The sequence below is a fragment of the Sander vitreus genome, chromosome 13, assembly GCF_031162955.1.
Source record: "Sander vitreus isolate 19-12246 chromosome 13, sanVit1, whole genome shotgun sequence".
Taxonomy (NCBI): domain Eukaryota; kingdom Metazoa; phylum Chordata; class Actinopteri; order Perciformes; family Percidae; genus Sander; species Sander vitreus.
The window spans coordinates 24,453,033-24,479,704 of NC_135867.1; the positions used below are offsets into that span (position 1 = coordinate 24,453,033).

Genomic DNA, 26,672 nt, shown 5'->3' on the forward strand with positions numbered 1-26,672 from the left:
TTTACCCACATGGGCGTCTTTGATAAGTGGGTTGTGTCAGAGCACTGTCAACCCAAGAGAGAATGTGTTGGATGAAAATGAGCACATTCAAAGTCATTGTAATTTTCCTTGAACACTCAGTGTTAATACATAATGTCAGCTGCAGGGCTCCAGTGCAACAGCCTCTTACCTTGGCTGTGTGATAAAGTGATGAATGGTCCATCATCTTCACACCACTGAAGCTGACCTCAGGGTTCACTTCCACCATGACATTACCCACAGATAACATCACGTTTAACATATCCTGCACTCACACTATTCTAAAAAAATTTTTTTTAAATGTATGCAGGGAAGATTTGGACCACTTGTGGCGCTGTAGAGCTGTGCTTTACTGAACACAATCTCACAATGACTACAGAGGACTTCAACGCTTAGTAAAAGTAAAAAAGTAGCAGTGTGCCAGTAATAGAAGAGAAAACATTTAAAAAAGCTGTGCGGAAATGCTTTGTAAAATCATATTTTACAGACTTTAGGATACATGCAATCACATTATGGTGAGACATGCTGGATGTGAATAGATAGTGCTTGTTTACAACAAAGACGCCAAAGGCTACTTTTTAACCTCTGGGTTGGTGAGAAAAACAGAAAAAGGTAGCTGCACTTTAAGTGGAGCAAATTTAATTTTTTCTCAGTAAAACTGAATCCATCACTCCTATGTTGGCTTTTCTTTGCAATGTCAAACTGTGTCCTTCTCGTGACAACAGGTGGGTGATTATAGTTATGACCTGTGGCAAAAAGCATGGTTTGCATCTATTATAAGATATCTCTATATTGTTAACCATTTCTGTGAGTCACTCACTTCTCTCATCCCTGTTCTTTTTTATGCTTTGTTTCTCCCTATCCACACCATCCTTTTTACTCACTAGCTGGAGAGAAGCGGAGTATGCATCAGGGATGGATGTGGTACTGCTATTGCTCCCAGCAGGGGAGGGGGGGTGGGGGGGGTCCATGCTCTGCTGACCTCGCTGTTATCCTTGTCGTGACAGGAAACATCATGGTGGGGCCTCTAATATGAAACACATTCTGCCACAACTTGATCAAAGCCAGGCTGCCTGGACAACAAAGTGCCCTGTAATGCCATATTTTGACCATATAATTGGAGAGTAATTACGGCTGACAAAACACTCCAGTGATTTTCTCTCCCTCTCTCCTTCCCATTGTCTTTGGGCTGTAAGAAAGCCAAGAGAGGAGTTGTCATAAACTATGTGCGATATTGTGTGCTGAGTTGGCTTGAAAGCTCTTGAGTGGAGCTAAGGGTAGGTCAGTTTTTATTGGAGCATGATCACTTATTCAGAGACACTATAACAACACACGAGGGGAGCAGTAACCAGTGGCCTGGAAAAACACCAGTACACCACATGACAGCTGACCCTCGCTCACTGACAAGACACCGTCTCCCAAAAAGCTGTGTGCTCGAACTCTTTCAACTTTAGATGGATTGAGTCTATTCTCTTGTCACTGATAACAATTAGCAGAGTTTTTCTTTTGTCAAGCTCTACAGAACCCTAACCAGTAATTCACTAAGCATTTTTGTTGGAGGAGCTGACCCTGAAATTTCAGCTACAGAGCAAAGTAAAAAAAGAGGCATTGGCAAAGAATTACGATGTGCATTAGCATGTTGGATGTGTTTCCAACGCTGAAACACCGTCCTTGTCTTATACACAGCTCTCTTTCTCTGTTGCTGTTGTAGCTGACCGGGTCTTCCAGCTCCGGCGTTTGATTTACGCTCGCCATAGTGTTACTGACTCACACGCCAATCAGCTTGTTGTGCTAACCTAAGCACATGTTGCTAACGGCGTACGGCTAAACGTTTCCTGGCGTGCTTGTGAACTTTAGTTTCGCATTAAGTGCATCTATCTACCTACGGTGTATTCTGCATGCAGCTGTGTGCACAGGACCATGACCCCCTGTACAATGACTCGGCACAAATATACAAACCGTTGCACCCCTACAAAGAATACTGTGCAGTCAGATATTTGTGTAAGTGTTGGCATTGCAGTAAACAATGTAGAAATCATTCCAGCTAAAGAATAGAAGAAGAACCTTTGAGTCAGATATGTGAATTTAATGCAGATGTTGCCGTTGTGTTGTTTTCGCATGTTACTGGTTGGTGGGCAAACATTTTTATCCCTGGTTTGTCTTTCATTCTGAAGTCCACCGCTGGGGCAGTCAATATGAGCATAGAGCCTTGGGGCCTGAGCGCTGTGGTATTGTGCTGTACATAAATCAAACAGAAAACACATGAAGCACTGCAAAACATTACAGTTTGACAAATGTCTGGAAAGTCTGTGAGAGCACAGCTCCACTCACTCACTCACCGAATGTTCGCATACTGCTAATGGTTTCAAGGAGCAAAACAAGACTGCATTCATTTTAATGCACTTATCTTTGATCAACTCTGCTGTCCTGGAGCTATCCTTCAGATCAGCGATGGTGTGCTGATGTGGTACGATCCAGCCTGTTGACTAGAGGTGGGAATCACAGGGTACCTTACGATACATGATACAAACGTGCATGGCTCACGATACCGAAAATATCACGATACAGCAATTCTGCAATAATTAATATATTGCTAGACAATCCCATAATGATACATCACAATATCGGTCTAATTATGAATACAAAATGCCAGTGAAAAGGTTAAGTGCAGGTTTTCACTCGTTATTCACTGCAAGTCCAAACTGTTAGAAAACAGCACAATTCTGCAGCACAAGTTTTTCAGTCTGTAAATTAAAATGACAACTATAGAGCAACTATGTGTCCAGACGTGGCTGGGGCATCTGTTATTTTCCTCAAACTGCTGTCCGCCATCTCGTTGAAAACATCTTCCTCTTTGGCTAGATAACTTCTGTTCAAGTTTTCCTCATTCATGTGTTGAGCGCCACCTCAAAGAGCCATTACATAGCAACGCTGGGAGCAGGGAAATCTATTTAGAGCACCTTATTTTATTCATTAAAATATTGATATTTGGCACCCGATTATCGTATCGCACAAAGAACGATATATTGCCGTATCGATATTTGGTCCCACTCTTTGACAGGCTGTTTACTGCTGAAAAGCAAACAATTTTTAAAAAGTTGATTGAGGAGCCTGCAAAAACATCAACAAGACAAAGTTTAAGATATTTTACTTGTAATTTTCTCAACCAAAGATGTGCAGATATGGAACATGTTCTGAGCTGGATGCTCTTCCCCAGCCATTCTTAGTCCCCTCGTCGTTGGCTTCAGTCCATACCTGTGACAATACCAGCAGTACAGTCACAGTTCCAACCAGTCCAGCCCCACCACTGGCCCTCCGGACAAAGGCATACAGGTTACGAAATTTTAGTTTTTTTGAACTTTTCAAATTTTTTTTTTTTTAAATGTTCAAAATAAACTAAAATTGTGCTACCTGTATGTTTTTGTCAGGAGGTTAAATCAGGCTTTAAGGGCCAGTGGGGGGGCTGGACTGGTTGGATCCGTGACTGTACTGCTGGTATTGTGGGAGGTGGTGGATGTCAGATGGCTGGTCCGTGGCTTTCAGCCTGCTATCGTGCTCTACCACTTAGCATGCTAATTAAACCCAACCAAAGGGCTGCGTCAGTCACCCCACGCTCTGCCAGGGAGGCTCCCACTGGGCTCATCCTGCTTTAATTGAGCACGTTTTTCAGAAGCCCGCTGTCCCTGGGATTACATTAGATCCCACTAATTCACCCAGTCTGCCACCGGCGTGGGCAAAGTGTACGAGAGAGGGAGGGAGCAAGATGAGACGTAGAGCTGGGAAATGTATAAATAAACCAAACAAACAAACACAAAAAACCAGACTGAGTGTTTATTAACACCCCTGGGATGAAAAAGGAGGTGAGTGCAGGAAATCATTAGCGCAGGGGAGTCAAACTAGGCTCGTTTGATCTCGCTGATGGAGGAGCAAATGTAATTTAGCGCGCTGCAAGTAATTTGTTTTAGCAGTTAGCATGGGTTCCTTTTAATTTCATTTTGCCTTGCATCAGTCTTTCAAATTAAATATTTTTATTTTGTACAAAGCGGATCTTTGTGAGCCTCGCGGCTCAAAGACCAGCCCTCAACAACAGCTAATGTTTATTCATTTGCGCTTGTTTGCATGTGTGGTAGACAGAATCCTGACAGGAGTGTGTGGTGTCGGCTTTTATTTGACTACTTTCTGTATAATGAGGCAACTCAGATGTACACTGCGACAGCGAGCAAATCATAGTAGGAGAATAACAAAGTGTTTTTGTCACCGCAGCTCTAATTATTTGGAAGACGGTGCTGAAGCGGCTGCATCTGTTCTGGTGTCTCACCTTATGTCCTCGTTCTACTGAAAGTTGTTGAATTTGCAATCTGTTTTAAAATCAAGACACCATTTTCATTCCCAGGCAACTTAACAGTTCCCAACTAATAACATCTAGCATTCACCAGAAATATAATATGTAAACTAAATTACCTGTCAGACTGACTCTCACATATAAGCTCACATAACTGATGTGCAGTTATCATTTTCATATTGAATTCAGTGAGGAGCACTGACCTCACATCCGTGTGACGTAGCCTAGCGTAAGAGCAAAAGGGGGACGTTTATATCTACCTGTCAGGGTGTTGCCTCTTAATTTGCTGCTCCCACCCGTGACACATAGGAGGCCTTACCTTGCATCGGGGAAAGCTAGTCTCAGCTCGGGTGAGTAGGGAAGAGAGAGGAGTCTTATCAGCAGGAGATGCCTGGGACATTGTTGCTCTGAGGCACCTTATCAGGCCTGTGTGTACACACACACTGTGTGGAGCCTGAGCACCTGCTCTTGCTGGCATCCAAGATGTGAGATGCCCTCCTCTGGTAACAGAGAAGCAGAGACACAAGCTGGGTGGATCGTTTTGATGACGAGCTGCAATCTGTGGAAACACGAGCAGCCATTTTGGATCAATGGGACGTGTTTACTCAGACTCCTGGTGTTCTGATATCCTGCCGAGTTAAATGCCTCTTACTTTGAAGAGATATCAGAACGAATTCCTGGAAAATCTAAATATTGTATTTTTTTCAGGATGTATTGCTATGTAAATGACACAATGGTAATTGGGTTTTTCATTTAGTATTCATTGGAAAATAACGAGAATTATATATTATATCTAATAGAGAATTCTTGTGGAAGTGATTTTAAACCTTTCCAAAGCGATGCATTCCTAGCTGCTATTACAGACTGATGAACATTGTGTGCTCTGATGTGAGAGCACTGAGGGAACTCAGTATCTCAGCTGTGTCCCTGGCAGAGCTTGCAGGGGTTGTTAGCATTGACAGTGCTGGCCTTTATGCATGAGACTTCCAGGCAGATTTTTGGCAGAGCTGGGCAGTTTCTTTCAGACGGGCATCAGCTGGCTGCAAGCCTCACACTTTTCTCCTTCTCCTCCTACACCTTGCTCTCCTTCTCATCATGGCAGACCCAGAGAGAGAGCTTTATGGAACCCCATAATGATACGTGGCGAATGCGCAGCACCGGGGTGATTGTTAACGGCGGCAGCTGCGCAGATAGCTTGGATGATGGAAAATCAGTGGGACCTCATTTTGGTTTGCCACTATGAATATTAATGGCTCGTTTCCAGGACATGGCTAATGATGAGGAAAATTCCCTAATAAAAACTTGATGTGATGGGCAACGACCCACGGGGTCACTGGAGACAGTCAAAGTTAATAGTGTGCCATCAGGTGTGAGGAGTTAAGTGATTAGAGGCACAGAACCTAATCCTGATGTTTTTCTCCCCCCTCAGCTATGAGTCAGTGTGGAGGGAGGGAGGGCTGCAAGTGGGAGTTGAGGGAAGCAGATGAGGTTTATATCTCTTGACAACAGAGGGTTGCTGCCTGTAGTTAAGCATACATCCAAGAACATGCAAGCTATGATTGTTACAAATAATACTAGAGGTGGCCGACAGAGATTATTTTCTATATAATGGGTCCTTTGTTCTTATATATGTATGTGTGTATGTATATACAGTCATGTGAACAAATTAGGACACCCATGCTAAAGTTGACTAAAAAGAGGAATAAAAAATCATCTTTAGGAAATTGATCTTAATGCCTTAATTAAAAAAATGAGGAAACATCCAATCTTTGCATCCTGATAAAGTTCCCTTGGCCTTTGGAATTAAAATAGCCCCACATCATCACATACCCTTCACCATACCTAGAGATTGGCATGGTTTTATTTCAGTTAGCCTAATGTGTGTGTGTGTGTGTGTGTGTGTGTGTGTGTGTGTGTATATATATATATACATATATGTGTGTATATATATATATATATATATATATTAACTGCTGATAGGATACAATATAAAATACGATGGTGTCAGTTGTCAATACTAATATTAAAACACACCAATCTTGTCTAAAATAAAAGTCTAAATTGATTGATGTAACTCAGAAATTGAGTAAGTGTGAATTTGAGCGAGCATTCAGTGCCAGCTTTTTATGTTTGGCAGTTTTCAACGTTTGGTGCTACGGACACATTTCAGTCGATACTAAAACTATTGAGGTTCAATACACAATCCTGAATTTCACTGATTCCATCATGGCACTTTTTCTGGTACAGAAATCCAGTTTGTCTTTAATATACACAGGGAATTGTGCTTCTTTAGGAGCAATCCACAAATTGATTTTTTTATGTGTATGGCCAGATTGATGTAATGAAGATGCAAAATCCCATCATTGTTAATGTCTAGCATGTGGGGTACTTAAAATACACACCAAGAGGACTCATCTCAGGGGAGTCACCATAACTGCACAAACAATGCTACTTGATGTATGTAATTATCTCAAAATCCTTCTATTAATCTTTGATTAATCTACCACCTGCTTCGTGCCTCAGTTCCCTATTGGTTTATGGAAACAGTGCCGGGTTGGGATGAGCTAAAGTGTGTGTTTGTGGGTGTTTTTGTATGCGCCCACACTTGTGTGCTGCAGCCGTGTCTTATGTTTTTCCCTTTCTATCAGATAACCAGTAAACACTTCCCACCTTCAGGCGCCTGTTGCCGGGAGATCCGTGTTGAGATGCTTCTAGAAGGAGAGATACTGAACTTGCTTGTGTAACAAATGGATTTTTAAAAAAGCAAAGTGCTGCACCTCTGTGTTCCTCCCTCCCTACCCTGGTCCTTGTCAGGTGTGTGCATGTTGGGTGGGTGGATGGGACTGATCAACAGAGAGGTTTACCCTGCGGCAACATCTGTTTCTGCCAAGCATCACTTCAGTAGCACGCTGCCACATCTCCGGTTGAGTTAAATATCCTACCTTCCTCCACACTCAAACAGAAAGCACCATACACATACACCACCTGTATGCCTTCTGAACATATATTTTCATCCCAGGCAGCCAGAAGTGTGTGAACGTGTCTGTGTATCTGCGTTTCAGACGGGGCTTTTGTCACTTCTGTGCCCACACCTCAACATAGGGTCCTTTTGCAGATATTGCACAGCCAACTCTCTGATGTGACTTTATTGGTGCTATTATAATGTAAACCGTTAGAGATTTAGCAATATGGAATCTGTAATAAGAAGAGTCAGGTTTAGACATTTTTTCAAATATTCTTTTAGTAATTTTTGGCACAGTCCACTAAAATAAAACATAAAAAGAATGTACTCCAGAGTATTGAAACAGAGGTCAAAGACTATAAAGTTGTTATTATTTTATGGAAGGCTTCATTTTTCTGCCCTCCTCCACCATCGTCCCTCCTTTAGCTCCCCTGCCCCAGTGAGTGGGATCCAGAGTCTGCGGTCAAATTGAATATCTACTGGATAAAGTTTAACATTTGAAGGGAAATTGCATTCAGATGTTGGCCTGCTGCATTTGGCCAGTGCTACACATGTGGATCAGTCCTGGCTATATTAGTCCAGACAGACGTCTGGTCCTCCCTGACGAAACATTCTTGGCTAATGAAAGAGGCGTTTGCCTTATGTGACCATATAGACTGTCTCAAACACTCAAGCTGTGCTGTTTTCTTTTCCTTCTGATTTAGGTCTACTCTTTCCTACCATACTTTTATATGACTGTTCGACATCAAGCAGATGCTGTGGAAATTAGATGTTCGATGTCATCACCTCAGAACTCTCCTTATTTTAATGATATGTCCCAGTCAGGCATGTCATGTTGAATTTCCCCTTTCACTCACTGAACTTTTAGGTACATTTACTTAACTGTACTTTTACAGTATGGATATCGTTTTATGAAGTGTGTGTCTGCTGGTCTTATTTCTAGTTTATTTGAGGTTCACTCCAGTGTGAAGCCACTTGGTTACAGTGTACGTTTGGGCGTATGTGTGTTTTGATTCACACTCGTAATGAACCAAAAAAACAGTGCCAGTGTAGCAGTGGTTAACACTGACCAAGGAAAAGGGGCTTTGTAACAGAAGGTCTGTTCCGGCAAGATCATCATTAATATCACAAGTCACAACGGGTGAAGGAGCTGCATGAAGCCGGCAGTTGAGCATAATGGCCATGTTGGTGTGTCTGGTACAGCTTAACAAACTGGAGCATATCTGCATCTCCAGTCATCAACATGTATCAACCATACTTATGTTGCCAACCTTAAGATTATTTGTTTCTGAAAAAGTCTAAATTTGATGTAGCCAAGTCAGTTTCTCGTTTTTATTTCTGTTTTATAAGAAAGTAATTTGTGAGCATATTGTGACGGGGCCTGCTGCTCCAGCTTTGTGCGCCAATGCACGTGCTGTGTAGCAAACCCTGAGCTCATCAGTCTCCTCCTGCCTTGCTCTATTTGTTGTTCCTCAATCCACAGTGGCGGGACTGGCAGACTGTGTAATGTGTGGGTGAGAAAGAGAGAGGGGTACGGGAGGTGTGAGTGGGGGATTTGAGAATAAGCATGGCACAGATCCCCATTTCGCCATGCCGGTCTTCCTATATTCCCCATGAATAATGTGGCACAGCCCCTACCCAGTGGGAGGCCAGGCATGCCGCCATATCAAGTTGTGGTGGAGAGTGAGGTGTCCAGTTTGGCGTGTCTGGGCTCAGCCACATCCTATCCCCACAAACCCCCACCCCCCTCCCCAACCTGCAGAGAGGAACACTGGGCTCCAAGATGGCAATCAAGGCTTGATTTGCCAACACATTTCCAATGATTAAAATGTAATTAGCACAAGCGAGCACCTCCTCCCCAGCTAATTTCCACGCACGCTGTGACAGGCGGGCAGTCGGCGGCACTCTGGCCCAGCAGCAGATGGAGGAGGATGCGGCGGGAGGGGAGAAAACCATTTTGCCATGTGACTGTTTGCATCAAAAAACCATCAGGACGCGCAGCTATATCAGGAAGGAGCTGTTGGGAGGGGGGAATGAGGAGCCCTTGACGACAGCACATCACATTGGCACTGTCATAGCTGACCCTGGCAATGGCTGCCATCCTTCATGCTGTCTTTCCAGCTCCCAGGCATGAAGGCAAGTTGGCATCTTCCCTGGGCTTTAACCCATTCAGCCATCCTGCAGGACAACCTGGCTCAGGCTGATAAACAGACACTATCCTCTGTGCAACGGGGCGCTTTAATGAAGCCCATATCAACCATAATTAATTCTAAGGCCATGGATAGAAACCAGCACAACCTGAGGCTAATGTCAGTCATAGGGGTGACCATACGCATCCATCACAGATCCAGACTCAATGAGATGCCATTTTCGAAAATATTAGATTAGAGACGACTTGTAACACTGGAGACATACAAAATTATAATAAGCCTGTTACACACACTGTTTGCCTTCAGAATTATCAGTTATGCATGCCATTTTTTTCTTGATCGATTTAACATCTGTTAGTATTTGTGGACCAGTGGATTTCCAGAAGGTTATGTTGGAAAAAGGAACATGGCATAGTTGCCTTGCACGCATCCATGTGTGATGTGGTAACCTCTTTAGTACAGACATTTTTCTGCGGGTAGCTCGAGGAGGAGACTTTGGTGTGCCTCGCTACTATGAACGATAGCATAGCTGCAGCATTTAGCATTCGGCCCATGGCTCCTTATGTTCCCCTTGTATTGAGCCAGTATTACTCTCAGCTGGAGAGGATTTAGGACAAGAATAATTTACTCCTGCTTTCAGACCAATATAAACAAAAGGCTTGATGCTTGGACTGAGCGCAGGGAAATTTGTAAGAGCACTCAGCCAAAAGAGAGGCCCGAGTGAGAGCAGCGGGGCAATCAGAAGTGCTCCGGATACAGGCCAACATCAACAGCTCTTAGAGCTGATGCTAATGTTTGACATTCCTGTGTTACTTAAACTTAACATTGGGGTCGAGCTGTACAGTATAATGCTGGCCCTGTGTAAATAGCAGTCGGCCTGGATAGAGTATCACTTTTCTTTGTCAGCCCCCTCCCAGGACTAATGGTTTCCTTATTGTGCATGAATGTTGCTTTAAATAAGACCCCTTTCCTACCGCCTGTCAGGGAGCTTACTCCACTGATCTCAATAGCACCATTGTTGTTGTGTTTTTTCTCTCTTCTGGATAATCTATTCATTTTAACCCTCTGGCATATGTCTTTTCATTATACATGGCTTCTCAGGATTGGTATAAAGTGTTTTTGACATTACAGTTAACCATAGCTCTGCAGATTTATATGCTCACCCATCGGTAGCAATAACAGAATTTTTGAGCTTATGCTTACCTCCTAAAACTATACCATGCCTCAGTTATTAATGATGAGGTGTAGCAATAATTCATAACGTGTACAAGTGCAAAGCCAAGACTTTCTAGCTTTCCGTCTCCGTTTCCAATGTAAGAGTCAGTAGGTAGAAATACAAGGAGGGAAGAAATTCCAGATACGCAGGGATTCTTCTCCCCCGCCTCAGGTTGCTTTATGCATGAGGCAACGCATTAGTTTTACTATGATCACTTATCAGTGAGTGACAGCTCTGACTTGTTTGTATGCCTGAGATGTGTTTTTAATCTTTTAGAGATGTTATTATTTGTTACTTTTTGCTCAGCGAGTTCAAAGGAGATTTGGCGCCTGCACTGTAAGGACGATCAAATTGCCTGCCCTTGCCTGTCAGGCCTGATCTCAGGATTTTTTACTTTGCTCATTATAAAGGTATTTCCATTTTATGAAGTTTTCCCTTTTTTCCACCCTTTGACGGTCTGGGAAATTTGCATACCTCTATTCCGAGAAAAAAATAATGACAGCAATTTCTTTTCTTTTCTCTCCCCCACTAGCCGTGTGAGTGCCTCGCTTAGTGGCACCTGCGAAAGCGACAGGCGTAGGGATGAGAAGTGAAAGAGAGCAGTTGATTAAATCATCATCAAGTCGCAGCACAGAAAGTCAATTCTGCTTGCCGTCTACAATGATATCCTTTTATCTTAAAGTAATGAGCTATGGCACTTTTGCATCGGGTAATACGATGAGTTCCATTAGCATGTTCCATTTGCTTCACAAGCAAGGGCAAGTCATTCCAGCCGGCTTCTATCTTGGCAATCAAAGCAATTGGCTGCACAGCCAGCGAACAGGGAAAGGAGGGAGAGAGAAAAAAAGGGGAACACAAGAAAGAAAGGCTGGTAATGTTTTTTCATGGATCACAACACAATGGAAAAACTCAAATGACGTCCATTATTTGAACCACTTGCATGCCTGTGTTCCCGGGTGTGTAGTGTGCATAGGCACGGAAGCAGCTAATGAGTGCTCAGTCGCGTTACTGTTTTCACATTCTGAGAGGCCTGAATACATGGAAGCAGTCGAGATGGCTAATACTGTTCATCAGATCTTGTCTGCTGCTGCATCAGTCAGTGCTGTGCGGGAGGCCGCAAGAGAGAGAGAGCGATACTTGGCCAACACAAGCTAGAATAGATGTGCATAAATGCACACAGTGTGCAGCTTTTTGCATTACACAGACATTCACGTGTCATACATACACTCATCTTTCATTACCCTTATTTATTCTTCCAGTTGACAATCTATGGGGCTGCTGGCTGTATTAAACTGGGGGATGGAATGTTGTGGGTGGTGGAGAAAGACAGTGGGAGAGAAATGGAGAGCAGGAAAATGTCTGAGGAGTGTTTGCCCAATGCGTTTATTGCCTCTGCATAATTTATGAGCTGCTGGAGCTGACCATCATGGCAGTGTGCCGCGGGCGGCCCCTGGGGCCGCGTGGGACAGGCCTGTAAATTGGATGCTATGCTCCTGCTGAGCTTGCAAAGGCCCATTTTTTTTTACCATCCAGCCTCAGAATCAGACCAGCCACGAGCCCAGCCAGCTACCTTTGAGCTCTGCAGGGCTCCAGATCAGCAAAAAACAAGAGATGGAAGCAAAAAAAAAAGGGAGCAATAGAAAAAAACGGCCTTCTGTCGCTCAATCCCTGGGCTGTCAATCATTTTACCCCCTTCCTTCACTCCCTCCCTACTTTAATCGACACCCACCAACCCCTCCCTGCACTCCCCGTCCCCCTGCCTACACACACACACACACACACACACACACACACACACACGCTGTGCCAACCCCTGCCCATATTCCCCCCCAGTGCCTTCTTCATTACCGACTCCAGTGCTTCTCTGCACCTCAGCCATATGCACAACGTTGAGGGCCGCCAGTCACCCAGCATCACACTAATTAGTTGATAAAGAATTAAGTGGACCTTGAAATTGAAATTGGAAAGAAAAAATGAAATCCAACCACTTTTTCCTCCCTCCATTACAAAGTTTCCTTCCTCTTCCTGTCATTTCTCCAGCCCCAGCCTCAAGCAGGAGCCCACATCATCATGGAATTATAATTCTAGTGGCGGTTAGTGTTTGAGATTCCAGCTCTGTCTGAGTTTTGCATAGGTTTCGATGTTAACAAGGGCACGGCTGCTCATGAGAAATGCTTTTTGTTTCACATTCCAGTGCTTGTGTCAGCTAATGAAGTGATCTGATGATATTCACACACTGAATATAAGAGTGATACATTTGTCATTAAACAGCTGATAAGATATGCCATTTGCAAGGTAAATTAGATCATGGCACTCACGTGTGTTGAAATGGAATACAATCTAATCAGTGACAAATATAAAACAAGAATGTAGATGTATTATTCCTCATTTTCAGCTGTGTCTTTCTTTTTCTTTGTTTTCGCAGTGTGACACAGAGAGTGACCAAGACGACAAGGTAAGTCACTGTGATTTTCATATACTACTAAATGTGCTTGGATCATTTCAGGCATCCTTTATCGGGTTTCATAAAATTCAAATATTAGACTCTCTTTAAGGCAGAGAATTTAATGTAATTAGAATTAAACATCCTGTTAATAACTATGCGAAAGCCTTAATTAGCTGCGCATTAATTATAAATGACTTAATGATGTGCAAAATCTAAATCAAACTGTTCTGGGTTTTTAGGATTGAAATGAGACTGCTGTGGCAGCCAGGGCTGAGGGTGCAGGCTTTCTTTTGCTTAAAACCTAGCACTGACTAGCATATCAAAGTATTAAGTACAGTGTTTGTGTTTGTACAGTATATCTATCTATCGGTCTATCATCTATCTTTTTACCCATCTGTCTGTTTTTGAGACACTCTTTTGCTAATAAGAAGTAACACAATCACTTAATTGCATTATTTATATGCAATTATAACATCTTCAACTGTCAAGATCTATAGCATCTTCCTGTGGTGTAATACCGTCTTATATGTGCTGAGAAGTTTATGGTCTTGTTCTCTCACTTTTGTTGCAGTATTCCAAAAAATAAATAAACAAAATATATGCAGGGAAACACAATCGGCCACCAACAAACAAGTTCTACAGATTTAAAAACAAATCTTAAATTTTCACTTGAAATGGTCAAATTAGCCTTGTAATGCTAACTCCAAAAAATCTCCAGTACAGTAGTTTACTGATTTGAAAGTCAAAAGTTTGGGCTGATGCTTGAGGTGAGGTTATAGTGTCCCCTAGGGCTGAATTTCAGTTCTCTTATTTGATATCTCCTCGCTCCTCGCTTGAACCGGAAGTTGTTCTGGCCCTACTTCGTGAAGGCCGTCTCTAAGCTCTTATTCCTGCCCCGAGGATGGAGGAGGGATCTCTGAGGGATCTTCCTCGGTGGAACAGACTAAGACCCGAGAAAGGGAAGCAAGTAAAGAAACCGTTTAAGAGAACTGAGATTCAGCCTATATTGCTCGTTCATCTTCGTTGTCATCTTGGGACTGTGAAATCACACACCAGATTTCAGGCCAATCAGAAAATTTGTTTTAGAGACACATGGTCATAAGCAGGACAAAATGACACATACTGGCAGTGTAAGTGTGCAAATATTACATATACAATAATAATTAAAGCTGCAAGCAGCAATGAACGGGCCAATGAAGTTGGTCCTCCATAACTTGCGCATTGTTTTAGCTATCAAAATTCTTTTGATGACTTTTAGTCACGAGGGTCCACCGAGTCTATATCCAAGTTTTCGTGCAGATTGGACTCACGGCACAGGAGGAGTTAAAAAAAAGTAGGTTTCACTCAAAGTGAATTTGCTAATTAATTAAATAAATGAAAACAGCGCCATCTAATGGCCGATTGACGCCAAGTTTGGCACAGATGCTAAACTGGCCATGACGAACAACCATGTCAAGGTTCGGGGGCAATCGGAATAATTGTGGCCAAGATAACGCAACTTCCTCTTTAGACAGGAAGTTGCTGTAAGCATTTTTTCAACTATCAAAATTCTCTGGATGACTTTTCGTCATTGAGGGTCAACAGATACTACCTGCAAAGATTCAAGAAGATTGAAATCACGGCCTAGGACGAGTTTGAAAGAATGTAAAACACATGAAAAATGCATAATTAAAAATGTCCGCCTTCCAGTTGTGCGGAGCTAATGAAGGTAAATGGGAAATATATCTGCAATGATTAGAGCAATATGGGTATTAAATCTGGTGAAGATCGGAGCAACTATGTCCAAGTTAAGGCCTTCCAGGCATTAAGGGGCTCTATGGAGCTCACTTACAGATTTGGGCCAAATCGCTGTACGGTCTTGCAAAGCGCCCAGGTGTTTATGTGGGCACCAATTTTTGTATTTTCTCGTATATATTGAGGCCGTCAAAAATGTGCCCAAGTGCTAAAACCAATTAGGAGGCGCTATAGAGCAACCATACCACTCCCTAAATGTGAATTCAGATGAAAGAGTTTACTATTGTGCACATGGCTACAAAATCTTGAGAGTTTTTGTGCATCCTAAAGTCCTCAAACAAGTGTTCAGAAAATGAAGATTTTTACACGAAAAGCAATATTTCGGAAATTATAGAATTTTGTAATTTTTTTCTAAAAATAGCACCATGGAGACCTATGTTCCCTCAAAAGTTGGTATATTAACTTATTACTTTTGTCCAATTTAAGGCGCACGTTAGGGGGCCCCCTGGCAACGCCTGAGCCCAATCACTACAGAACTTTGCAATTTTCACCAGTTGTGACATGTGTGCAAATTTTTGTGAGTTTTCGTGCATGCTAACCCCCTCAAAAATGCGACGAGGAATTGGTAAAAATAATAAGATGCAATATCACATGTAGACCACACATTCTAAGTTTCATGTAAATTGGAATACTTTTAGACAAACAATAGGTTCCTTCGCACTTTTGTGCTCTGGCCCTAACTAGAACTGCAAGCAGTTATGACTGGGTCCAAGCCTCCCGCCACCAGGCACCAGTCGCCCCGATGACCCGGGGAGCGTGCGAAAGTGGAACCCAAAGTGTAACGGTGGGGAGGCAAACGTCAGGAAATATTAAGAGGTGTGAGCCGCAAGGTCTGCCATTGCAAATATCCCAGAGCCCTTAAGGATTTTTGACAACCTCTGGTCCATCTGGTTTTATTTTCTATAAAAAACATCAAACCCTGTTGTCCACAGTCAATCTATGAACACAATTTTTTTTTTTCAGGAAAAACTGGGTTATTAGAATATTTGTGCTGCAGTGAGGTAACTTGAATATTAAAAAGGTTGTAGGCCCATAAAGACAAATAAATAAATAAATAGAACGGAACATGAATCTCACAGATATATATTGATATCACACACACAGCAATGCCCCACAAACATTTGTGTTCTCTAAAACAGTTCTATATATTTGGAGTCATCCAGTTCAAAAATAAACATATTGAACATTATAAGTCATATAAAGGACAAACTATTTACATTTCTTACATACAATGTATCAATCTTGGATGTAACAGTATGGATTAATGGCACAAAGACTTTTAGGCTGGATACAAAACCTTCTGTAAGGGCTAGGAAGACAACATCAGCAGAACGCGGTGACTGTTTGCTTTTAGCTCCAAAAGACTAAGTTTCTACTAGTTATAATTATAAAGTTATTAAGTTATGAATCAGAAGTGACGTTTGGCGTCGTATATGACCTATATGTGTCTCTGGCAGAGATATTGCAATTGCAAATTCCCCATTTAAATGCATTGAGTTATTGGCCAAAACAAATAAACGTTGATTATAGCGCCCCCTAATGACCAATCTTTGGCAGATTTGGTACAGAGCATTGTAGTGGGATGTTGAACAATGATTTCAAGTTCTTTGCTGATAACATTTAATTTGGCGGAGATATATGTGTGTGGTAGCTAGCTACGAAAATTTGTTTGGTCGTCAAATGCGCATACTTTAACGTAGCAATATTCTTTTGATAACTTTTGGTCAGGTCCATCTGGACATGCTATTTACCAGGTTTCGTGCAGATTGGTCACACGGTCTAGGAGGAGTTCGGCAAAGTAGGTTTTTGATAAATCGCGATTTTTCACGCATAAAAGTCTAGGCGGAAATGGCCGTGGCCTATGTCAGGAGATTCAGCTGGATCCAGGGAACGTGAAAATATATGGTTTTTGAATGTGCGATGTACGGTTTGGGAGTTATAGGGCCAAAATGTTTGTGCAATAGCGCCACCTAGTGGTGGATATGAGTTATTTTTTTAATCTTTGCAATTTTCACCAGTTGTGACGTGTGCAATTTTTGTGAGTTTTCCAGCATTCCAACCCCCTCAAAAATGCGACGAGGAATTGGTAAAAATAATAATCTGATCAAAAACAATAGGGTCCTTGCAGTTTCACTGCTCGGGCCATAATAATATAATACAAAAGGATAAACAAGGTTAAAAATCTAAAGAGAGCGGAGCAAGAAAACATTCAAAGCTAAAATAGTGAATGCTAATACAGAATATTCATGGCTTAACTAAAACCTCGTCCATTATTGGCATTTTCTCTTGAAGATGTCAAGTTAAGCCTGATTCACCTCAATTACTTTATGGGCCACTACAACAAGGCTATCAAATCTTTAGCAAGATCAAATTACTCTCAAACTAGATAGCTATGGAAATAGAGAAAAAATAGATGTATAAGTTCAGTTCAGTTCAATTTCATTTATATAGCACGTTTAAAAACAACCATAAGACATCATGGCATTCTGTATTTGTACCTGCATTGTTGGTCTTAAAAACTGCAGCTGTACCGTTTTAATAATGGCTGCCACATGTGGTCAAAGCAAAGTTTATGTATTATAATATCCAAGTGCTTGTAAGTACCTACCAAGGGCGGACTGGCCATCTGGCATACCGGCACTTTCCCGGTGGGCCGACGTGGTTTTTGGGCCGACCGCCGACACTTTTTTTTGTCCGGCCCATAAAAGTGCTAGGCCTAGATCGGCGGCCCATTGTTTTTTCAATTGACACTGGGCCCAAAGTAAAAAATATCACATAGAGGTTTTCTGTCCCTACACAAACACCCCCTACTTTCACAATGAAATGTACTAGTCCGTAACGGTGCGCGGCACGAAAGATAAACACACGGTAACAGGACAACTGCATGCAGTTTCAGTGTGCATCTGCCAGGCTAGAATAGTGACAGAGATCATGCTGCATCACTGCTGCAATAGAGGTGCAGAGAAGCTGCGTGAGAAAAAGAAACAGCCCCTTCAGCTAGACGCTGCCAAATGTGTCAAATTGACAGACATGTTTTCGGCAGTAGCAGGACCTTCTTCAGCTCCCGTGGCTGATGATAGTGGTGGTGGTGTCGGTGTTGGCGGCAGTAACATGCACAGTGAGGAGACTCAGGAGGAAAGGGACAGAGATGAGGGAGTGAGGGTAGAACCTGCGGTAAGCAGAACTCCCCTTAAAACACTTTGCCCCTTGATAAAACTGAGCCAAAAACAAGTGGTGGACTAACTGTTGATGATAACACTACAACAATAAAATAAGTAGGCATGCTACTGTATGATTGCATTAGTTTGGCTAAGTGTGCGGGTATCTGAGTCTTGACTGATGATGTTCTCACCGTTTTATTATTATTAGGCTACCTTTCATTCAACAAACGTAGCCTATATCTTAATAATAAGCAAAACACCACCTTAAGGTTCATCAAACCTTAAGCTTGTGCATTTGTGTCCTTAAAGTAGCCTAGATAAACGTTGCACATCATGCAAACTTTCTTAACGAGAATTGTAGCTTTTCTATCTGCATTGGCAGACAAAAACTCATGATAGACCTCTTCAAATTAAAGCACAAGGCCTCTTCAGTCCTGAAATGATAAAAATATATATACAGTATATATTTTTGTTTTCATAAAACAATGAGGAGTATACCGTGTTATTGTATTAATAAATGGCACTTTAAAAAAAATATTTAATGTGTCAACTCTCACTGATTCTTGCTTACTCATTACATGGCGTTAGTAGTTTTAAGGAGTAGGAGTTGGTATACATATTCAGGGGAGCGCAAGGACGGGTGGTATTTGTGATCTTATGTGGTGGGCCGGTCTGGGCCAAAATGCCAGGGCCAATTTTTGGTCCCAGTCCATCCCTGGTACTGTTTAGTATTAAGTATAAGTATTCGGTGCAGCTCCATTTATAATATCCAGGTATTCAGTGTTTGAAGGTACCTCATAGATTCTAAGAGCAGCGATATCATCCAACAACTTCTAACCAGAGACCTAGATCCACTCTCATGATTTAGTAATGCCATTTGCTTGTGGTGTTTAGACTGTGCAGCAAATTGAGCCATTACTCAGTGTTGTCGATTTAAATTGCTCCTGTCTCGGTGGCTTTCCTTTTTGTTTCAAGAAGAGAGAGAGAGCACGGTAAGCTGTAATCCCCCCAGTGACTGTATTAATTCACCCTGGCTCATGTTACGCTCCTGATGAACAGCTCTGACTACACCTTCCTGTCATTGATTAATTGTGTTAAAGTAACAGAGGAGTGAATTAGTAAATAGGGGATCCCTATGACAGGGGCTGACTCGTGTGTGCTTCCTCAATGTGAGGGACTAATTGGAGCTCCCACTCAACACTTTTACCCCCTCCTCAGTCCACATCATCTCCGCCGCTATCTGCACCTGCCAGGCGCCGGGCACGCTAGGCCCACTGCCACTGTTGTCATTTGCATTCCGTGGGCGACACGGTCTACTTTAACACTGCAGCAGAGAAAAGGGCAGGAGCGCAGAGTCATTTTTAATGGGTCAAATGTATTCAGATGAGGACCAATGTTGCTTATTTAGTTTCCCTTCAAAAGCAGGAAATGGAAAAAGTGTTCCCAGGAGAAATCATGTTCTGCCTGGTGTAGAAGGCCTCTGCCGTGTCGGTGGGAGCTGCCAGACTCTGATAAGAGACAGCTATTCGCATCTCAAAGTATGTGTGCACACAATCCTGCTTGTGTGTTTGTGTGCGAGTGTGTGAGTGAAACTCTCGGAGCATTTGCTCATTATAAAGTGACCCGTAGGATGGGCCCTCACCAACATGACCTGTTAATGGCGTAGTGTGACACAGGCAGGAGGCAGGCTTACTGCAGTCACTTGTCACACAACACTGGTATTATTACCTCTATATGTGTTATCATTAGCATCTGTGCTAAGGCCGCCATTACCACTGTTCTTCCTTTCTCTCTGCCAGGATCAAGCAGTCCAATCAAAACTCAGATTATGAGAAGGGAAAGGTGAATACTTCTGCTTTGAAGGTATAGGCTATACGTGGACAATATGACAGAAATACTTTTGTATGTGTGTTCAGTATTTAATGTGGTTGACAATGTGTCTGATTGAGTGCATGTCTCTACATGTCTGATTCCTCATCTGCACAAAAAATATATATTTGTTCCTCACTGTTTACTGCTCATTCATATTATGTTGCAAGTGTAAAATGGGATGATTTGCCTTCTTTTCATCCTATACTGTACACTGGGCCACTTAGGAATCATGTGGTTTCTAAATTGGCTAGCATCTAGGATGCAAGAAAAAACACCTGCTGAGGGGCCAAAAACCTCTCAAAGCTTTTTCTGGCAAGGATTGTCCACGTTTGTCGTTGTCATCGTTTGACGTTGTTGCTGTCGTGTGGCTTGGCCCGGCCCATCTTCCTCTCCTGAAACCCAGTCAGTCAGCAAAATTTGCTCTTGAATTCATCCTCTCCACACTACCCTTTTTGGTGGATCCAGGCAGGATCAGGTGGTCGTTTTTATTAAGTCTAGGCAGGACCGGCCTGTTCATTTGGAGCAGCTTGTTCCCAGTTAGGATGCTCCACTTTACTGGCAGGACACACTGAAAAGAGCCCCATAGCCTCAGGTGTCTTACATGTGCATCCACCAAAGCCACGTTAGCATTGCCTCGTTTCATGGTGTAGTTAAAACCAACAGGTTTTCCACCATCTGAGATCTTTTAGGAGGGCTGTGAAACATCCCCTTAGCCTCAACATGTGTATGATCCAGCTAAGTAACACACTACTACAATACTTTATGAATGTACAGTAAATGCAACCCTGCCTCTTTAATTTTACTTTTCAAAAATGTATGCACTGAACATTTTCTAAACAATATTTTTTTTCGGCCCATGTCTGCACCTCGTCTTAGCAGTCTTTGTAATATTGTCAAGAGCACTCAGGTACTCACTCTGTCTGGACTTGCTAATGCTTAAGTGATTTTTTGCTAGTAAGTGGCACCTTCAAACTGCCAGTCAAACAGTTTAGTATGAATATCTGCTAGTGCTGAAGTGCTTTCTCCAGCTTAACTGTTCATCAGTCGTGTTACTTAGGCCTTTTGTGAAGACAATGACTCTGTGCTGTAATCTGCAGGACTTTATCACTTTATTGCTTTTTTTTATTTCTCTTTCCCTTGCCTCTGGGCTTTTTTTTTTTATAGAGACCACACCTTTAAGTGTTATTTACTCGCTCTATCAGCAGCCACAAGCTGCAAATGCCATTTTGCGTCTTATTAATGGCCATGCAACGGAGTGCTGTAATTTGCTGTGCTTTGCTCTTATTGGAGGCGAGGGATCTAAATGGGTGCTTTAGAGCAGCCGAGAGAACCTGTTTGTCCTTGACATAAAATAAAGATCTGAACTGGTAATATATTTGCTGTTTCTCTTCCTTTATTGTTTTGCTGCGTTTCCCCTCAGGCAATTACAGCAGAAGAGTCGAGTTTCTCAATCACTTGGCAGCACTGTACATAAAACCATTTTATATCCTCCCCCTCCCCCCCTCCCCAAAACCCTCCCTCTTTCCACCGCAGTGGGAAGGATGAGTAATAAAAAGGAGAGACCAACTTGTCAGCGTTAAAAGATTATGTGTTTTGCCCCCTCCAAAGGAAGAGAGTAGTGTTTACAGGCTTGAGTGGGTGCTCACTAGGCCGAGGCTGAGGCTGATTGCGCTAGAGTACCCTGTCAGCCAGTGATTTGTCATGTATTTTATCATCCTTGTCACTCTGCAGAGCGTTGTCATAGGTAACGTTCCCGCCTGCCCCCTCCCCCCTCTGCGCTTTGTACCCAGTCAGTGTAGGAAATTTGTATTTACTTTGGGGGAGTGTAATTTGTTCCTCATGGATAATATGACCCTTAGCGGAGCCGGATCACGGGTTAGTTGAAGTGATATTTTCCGGTAATAGTAGTCGTACATCATGGCTGTCAGGCTGGGTTAGGAGGCGAACACATTACAGCTCCATTTTAGCACTGCAGGCATCTGGGATTATTTTCCATAACCAAGTATGACATGACCGCTCTGCGGAGTGCATTAAATTTTTACTTGCTTTTTTCCCTCCCCCGGCAACTTCTGTGGCTTTTCCCCCGGTCTGGGTCTCGGGGCTGCCACAGTGATGGATACCCCCGGAGTCCCAGTAGCCCTGGCCAAGGTTAGCGGGTGTCACAGACCTACACCGCTCTCCTCCATCCAATAACTGGCAAATCCCTGCTCCCTCTGAGGCGCGTGCACACAGGCTCAAACACACTCAAACAGAGATAAAAAGAAAAGGAACAAGCATATTCCCCTTTGACAAGTCATTTAGCAAGTTCCTGTGAATTATTTCTCGAGGTTTGCCGCCTCAACCTGTTTTCACCAAAGAAGGACAGACAGATAAATAGATTGACGTTTGGACACTTAAAATGTAAAGCTTAAATCCACCCCACCTTCACTACCATTAATAAGGATGGTCTTACACAGGCCTCATGATGGCAAACAGCGTGGAGCTCCACAGCTGTTGATTTCTTTTCTATTATTTCCTACTCCCCTCGCTTCTCCATTTTCTGATTCCTCTCTCCTTGGCAGCAAGGTCAGCCATGTAAATGCCACCTCTTGCCATTGACAAATGGTCGCCCCCCTGTCTGATAATCAGTAGGGTCTCAGAGGTGGACGAGCAGGCGGAGCTCATTAGGGTGCCACAGATGAGAAATTAATGTGGAGATTCCAGGCCTGGCAGAGAGCCGCACTGATGGGCCCTGGGTGGGGATAGGGGAGGGGGTGGGGGTGGATGAATGGATGGACCCCGTCTGATGGATGACCAGGTCAGCAGGCAGCACCACTCCCTAGACAGTCCCACACATACACAAACATGCACACACCCACACGCCTGTCCTCCCCCTGTAACCTCCCCTTCTCCTTCCCCCCCCTCCCAACCTCCCTCTTAGTGCAACTCATCCCGCCCCCCACCCAGTGGTACAGTAATGACACTGTGGAGTGTAAGGCCACAGGAGAAAAGGTCAGAGGAGAGACATTTCACCCTTTGACTGATTGACCTTTGACTGCTAATTAAATGGAAGCGGCTAATTGACACAAATTTCCATGTGCCTTTTTTCTTCTGAAATAAGATGGTGACACGAGGTGAAGATGTCAGCCTGTCAATGCTCTACACAGGTTATTTATATGTGTAATGTTTCCCTGGCAACAGATTGTATTTTGTTAGTCTTAATTTACACCATTGCTGGGAATGTGCCCTTACGTGTTGATAAACTGTGGATGTCATTTGTATTTAGACTTCACAGACTTATTTTGAGGTGTTAACTGTAGGTGAAATTTAGTTAACCTTTTGGTTTGATCATTTTGCTGGTTTTCCTCACCTGGTTTCTTGAATATAACACTGCTCTAAGTAACTTAAGTGCGATAAATCTTCAAGCACACAACACATTCACAACAAACACTAGCTTGTGTTGTTTCACTAGCATAGCAAGTGTTGCATTAGACAATACTTGAGACTGAGCAGGCTTGCTTGCCTCTGGGGCTCTGTCCCTCCTCCATCCTCCTCTACGTTCACTGTGACCCATTTACAGTAGCAACCCCTCATTGTCCCAGCAGGTAATTTCTTAATTCTGTCACAGTTCATCACCACTTGCTAACACTCACAGCATCAGATGTGGACAGTAATCAACATGCCATTAATGTTGTGTAACCATGTCACCAACCGGAGAAAGATGAAGAAAACCAACACCTAAAGTAAGGTCTTTAATTTCATTTGGTATGATAAAAATAAAAGGCGGCCTTGAAAGCTTTTAGGAAGTTGGTGAATAGCCTTCAAAGTTTATAATTCTATCATGAAAGCGTCCCAGTTTTCTGGCCCTCTTTGTGTCCTAGTATCAAAAATGTGTAAATGAGTAAGAATATCACACCTCTGGGGTTTTAAATTACCAAACACAAACTTTTTACCAAAGTGAATGTGGGAACCCTTAACCCTTAAGTTTCACTCACTACTTCAAATGTCCACCAACAGATTGCCAGCAGTGCAAGTTACCCAGAAAGGACAGTGCTGGCAATTCAGTCCTGCGCTCACATTTCCCCCATCAGCACAGCCAATCAACGTCCTTTGAGATGAAAACCTTTCAATTTGCTGAAACACTAAACTCAATATTTACGCAATTGCTTACAATTGGCATTCAATCTGCTTGCAGGAACGGTTAAAGTCTGATAAGGTGTCTACAGTTTAAAAAGGCATCCTGCTGCTCTGTATTTATCAAACGTGTCTGAGTTTATATGAGACCTTTCCCAGGCACGGCAGGAATGTGTAAACTCTGGTATGTTAAATGTGTTGGTCTGTTAAATATTTGTTGAATGGTCAAAAGAAGCCAAGTTATTAAAGTTGTGGTTGAAGTATTTGGACCCATGCTGATTACATTGACCCAGCAGTACCGTGATTATTCTTTTTGTAAAGGTGCAGACACTCAAAGGCACCTTTATTCAAAAGCTTGTGGAATGCAATCAAAAACTTTTTTGTATCCACAATAAGCATTGCTATTGCTTTTTAGATTACCTTGTGATGCTTTCTGATAGCTTTGGGCATGGCCGTTCTGATGTTGAGACACAGGATTGTAGAAGGTTGACTCTTAGCTTGAGACGTGATATTATATAAGCCCTAAGGTGTTACACTTGCCTCTGGAGTGCTCAGCCTCACCATTCATTTATGGCCAACAATAAAAGGTAATAATGCACACGTTTGAATAGGACAAGGTTGCCAGGTCCTTGAAATTGAATGGTGGGGGAAAAAAACAGTTGCAGCAGTGAATCATGTTTCAAAGGCAATGATTCAATTCCCAGCGCAAGCTGAGAACACAGGGAATGGAAAATAATTCAATCAGCAACAAAAGAAACCATAAATATGCTGTTTGACTGAGATGCTCACTCCTGTGGAAAAAAATCCATTTCCATCTTTCCTGACCTGGAAAAGAAAAATGTCTCAGGCAAATTGTGTACATATATCAAAGCCTTTATGAGATTGGCCACATACAGAGAGGTTTTGGAGATAAAACAAAACAGTTAAGAAATGTTATGTCCTGTATCTAAGAAATGAGAAAGGAGAATGTGGCAGATGTTTTCCGCTGTTGAAGTTGTGCACACATGATATAACAATTAGTCTTCTTGCAGCGAGACTCTTTTATCAATAGGATATAGAAGGCATGGCATATTATTCTTGGTAACTGATTGAACTATGTTCATAGCCATCTGTTAAGCACATCATTAGCTCTCCCCATATTTCTAATAATGTCACTAAGTTGTTTTAGCAGCACTGTTGAAATTGGCCTAACCTCTAAGCCAAAAATAACACCCATGCTGCCAAACATGTTGAGTCAAACTAAATTACGTATATTTTTTATGCAATTGACGTGCGCATTAATGAATTTACTTCATGTGGTGCAGTTTGTCAGGTGCAATGACAGAAACCAAACGGAGGGCTGCTGGGTAGAAGAGTGTGCTGTGGCACACTGTGTACATGTAGAACCCTCTGGGTCATGTTAGGCCGGTGGATTTGTGGCCGATCAAGATTGAGCAGCACCCCGGCTCCTCGGGTGTCTGTCCTCATCTCTATTTATGAGGCAGTGTTTCCAGTTACCGGTCTTTAATAATACATGCCGTAAGACCTTGGGTTCAAACTAGTGTCTCCGGAAACAGGCCTGCTTATAAAAAAAAAAAAAAAAATGGTTGTTGTTATGCAGTAAGCCCTTTGCAGCGCCTATCTCTTTTCTCTCACGCACTCTCTCTTCCTCCCTCACTGTCTTTATATCTGCCCTCTCTCCCTGCTGAGAGTGAGTTCTCCGACACGCCAAGGTTAAACTTTCTCACTGCGCTCGGCGGATGTCAGTCAAGGCCTAGCTCACCTGCACATAAGCCCTCCCAGCAACTGGGCCAGTGACTCTCACACAAACCCTCTGCCCCCTCATTGCCCTTTTGTCAAGCCAATGATTTCTGCAGGCAACTTGGTTCAGAATTGACTGTCTCTCTGTCTTTCCACTCTCCACAGCAACCTCATCTCACCCACAGACAATGGCTTTATCCCTGCAGCCAGGGAATAAGGAAGGATTTCTCTATCTGCCATTTGTCAAATGGCAAAAGCAAACCCCGTGCACTCAACACAAAGACTGTAAATGATACTAAATTAACAGGGTTGCAGACTGCAATGCAGTCTATGGTAGAGATAATGTAGGACATATGATCACTGATTACAAATTTAGTAGAAATCTCACCCTGTGACATAGTTTTCTTGCTTTTATGCGCAAGCTCTTACATTCTCACGTGTATGTTTGATTCGATGTGTATTTTTACCTTCTGCTTGATAAGTCAGCAATCAATCAGCAATGGTCATTAGATCCTATTAGATGGTCCTATTGAGCTAAAAAAAAAAAAAAGGAGGTATTTCCAGGGAATTATACAGCAACAACTCTAACTGAACAGTACAGTATGTGAAGATAATGTGAAAACTGGCTCACGTAAAATTGTAAGATTTGTTTTTATTTATCAGGACAATCAACATTTCTGTAAATACGTGTTAGCCAGTCGGCTAATTTTCAATGGTAGTCCTAGTTACTTGACTTTGTGACGTAAATCATCTTTTGCATTGGCTAAAATAGTCTTCTAGCAATGTTTGTAGTCATGGATATAAGATAGATTATTATACACCACAGAAATGTATACTAACTGCTGTAGAGGACCATAT

At 42.6% G+C, this 26,672-nt stretch overlaps 1 protein-coding gene across 1 annotated transcript in view; it reads left to right on the forward strand.

Annotated features, from left to right (window-relative positions):
• Positions 1-26,672, forward strand: part of auts2a (activator of transcription and developmental regulator AUTS2 a) — a 346,500-nt gene that overhangs the window by 213,048 nt on the left and 106,780 nt on the right. The window contains exon 5 of the mRNA XM_078265538.1: positions 13,114-13,143. Within this exon, the coding sequence (XP_078121664.1) occupies positions 13,114-13,143 (30 nt within the window). The remainder of the gene's footprint in view (positions 1-13,113; positions 13,144-26,672) is intronic.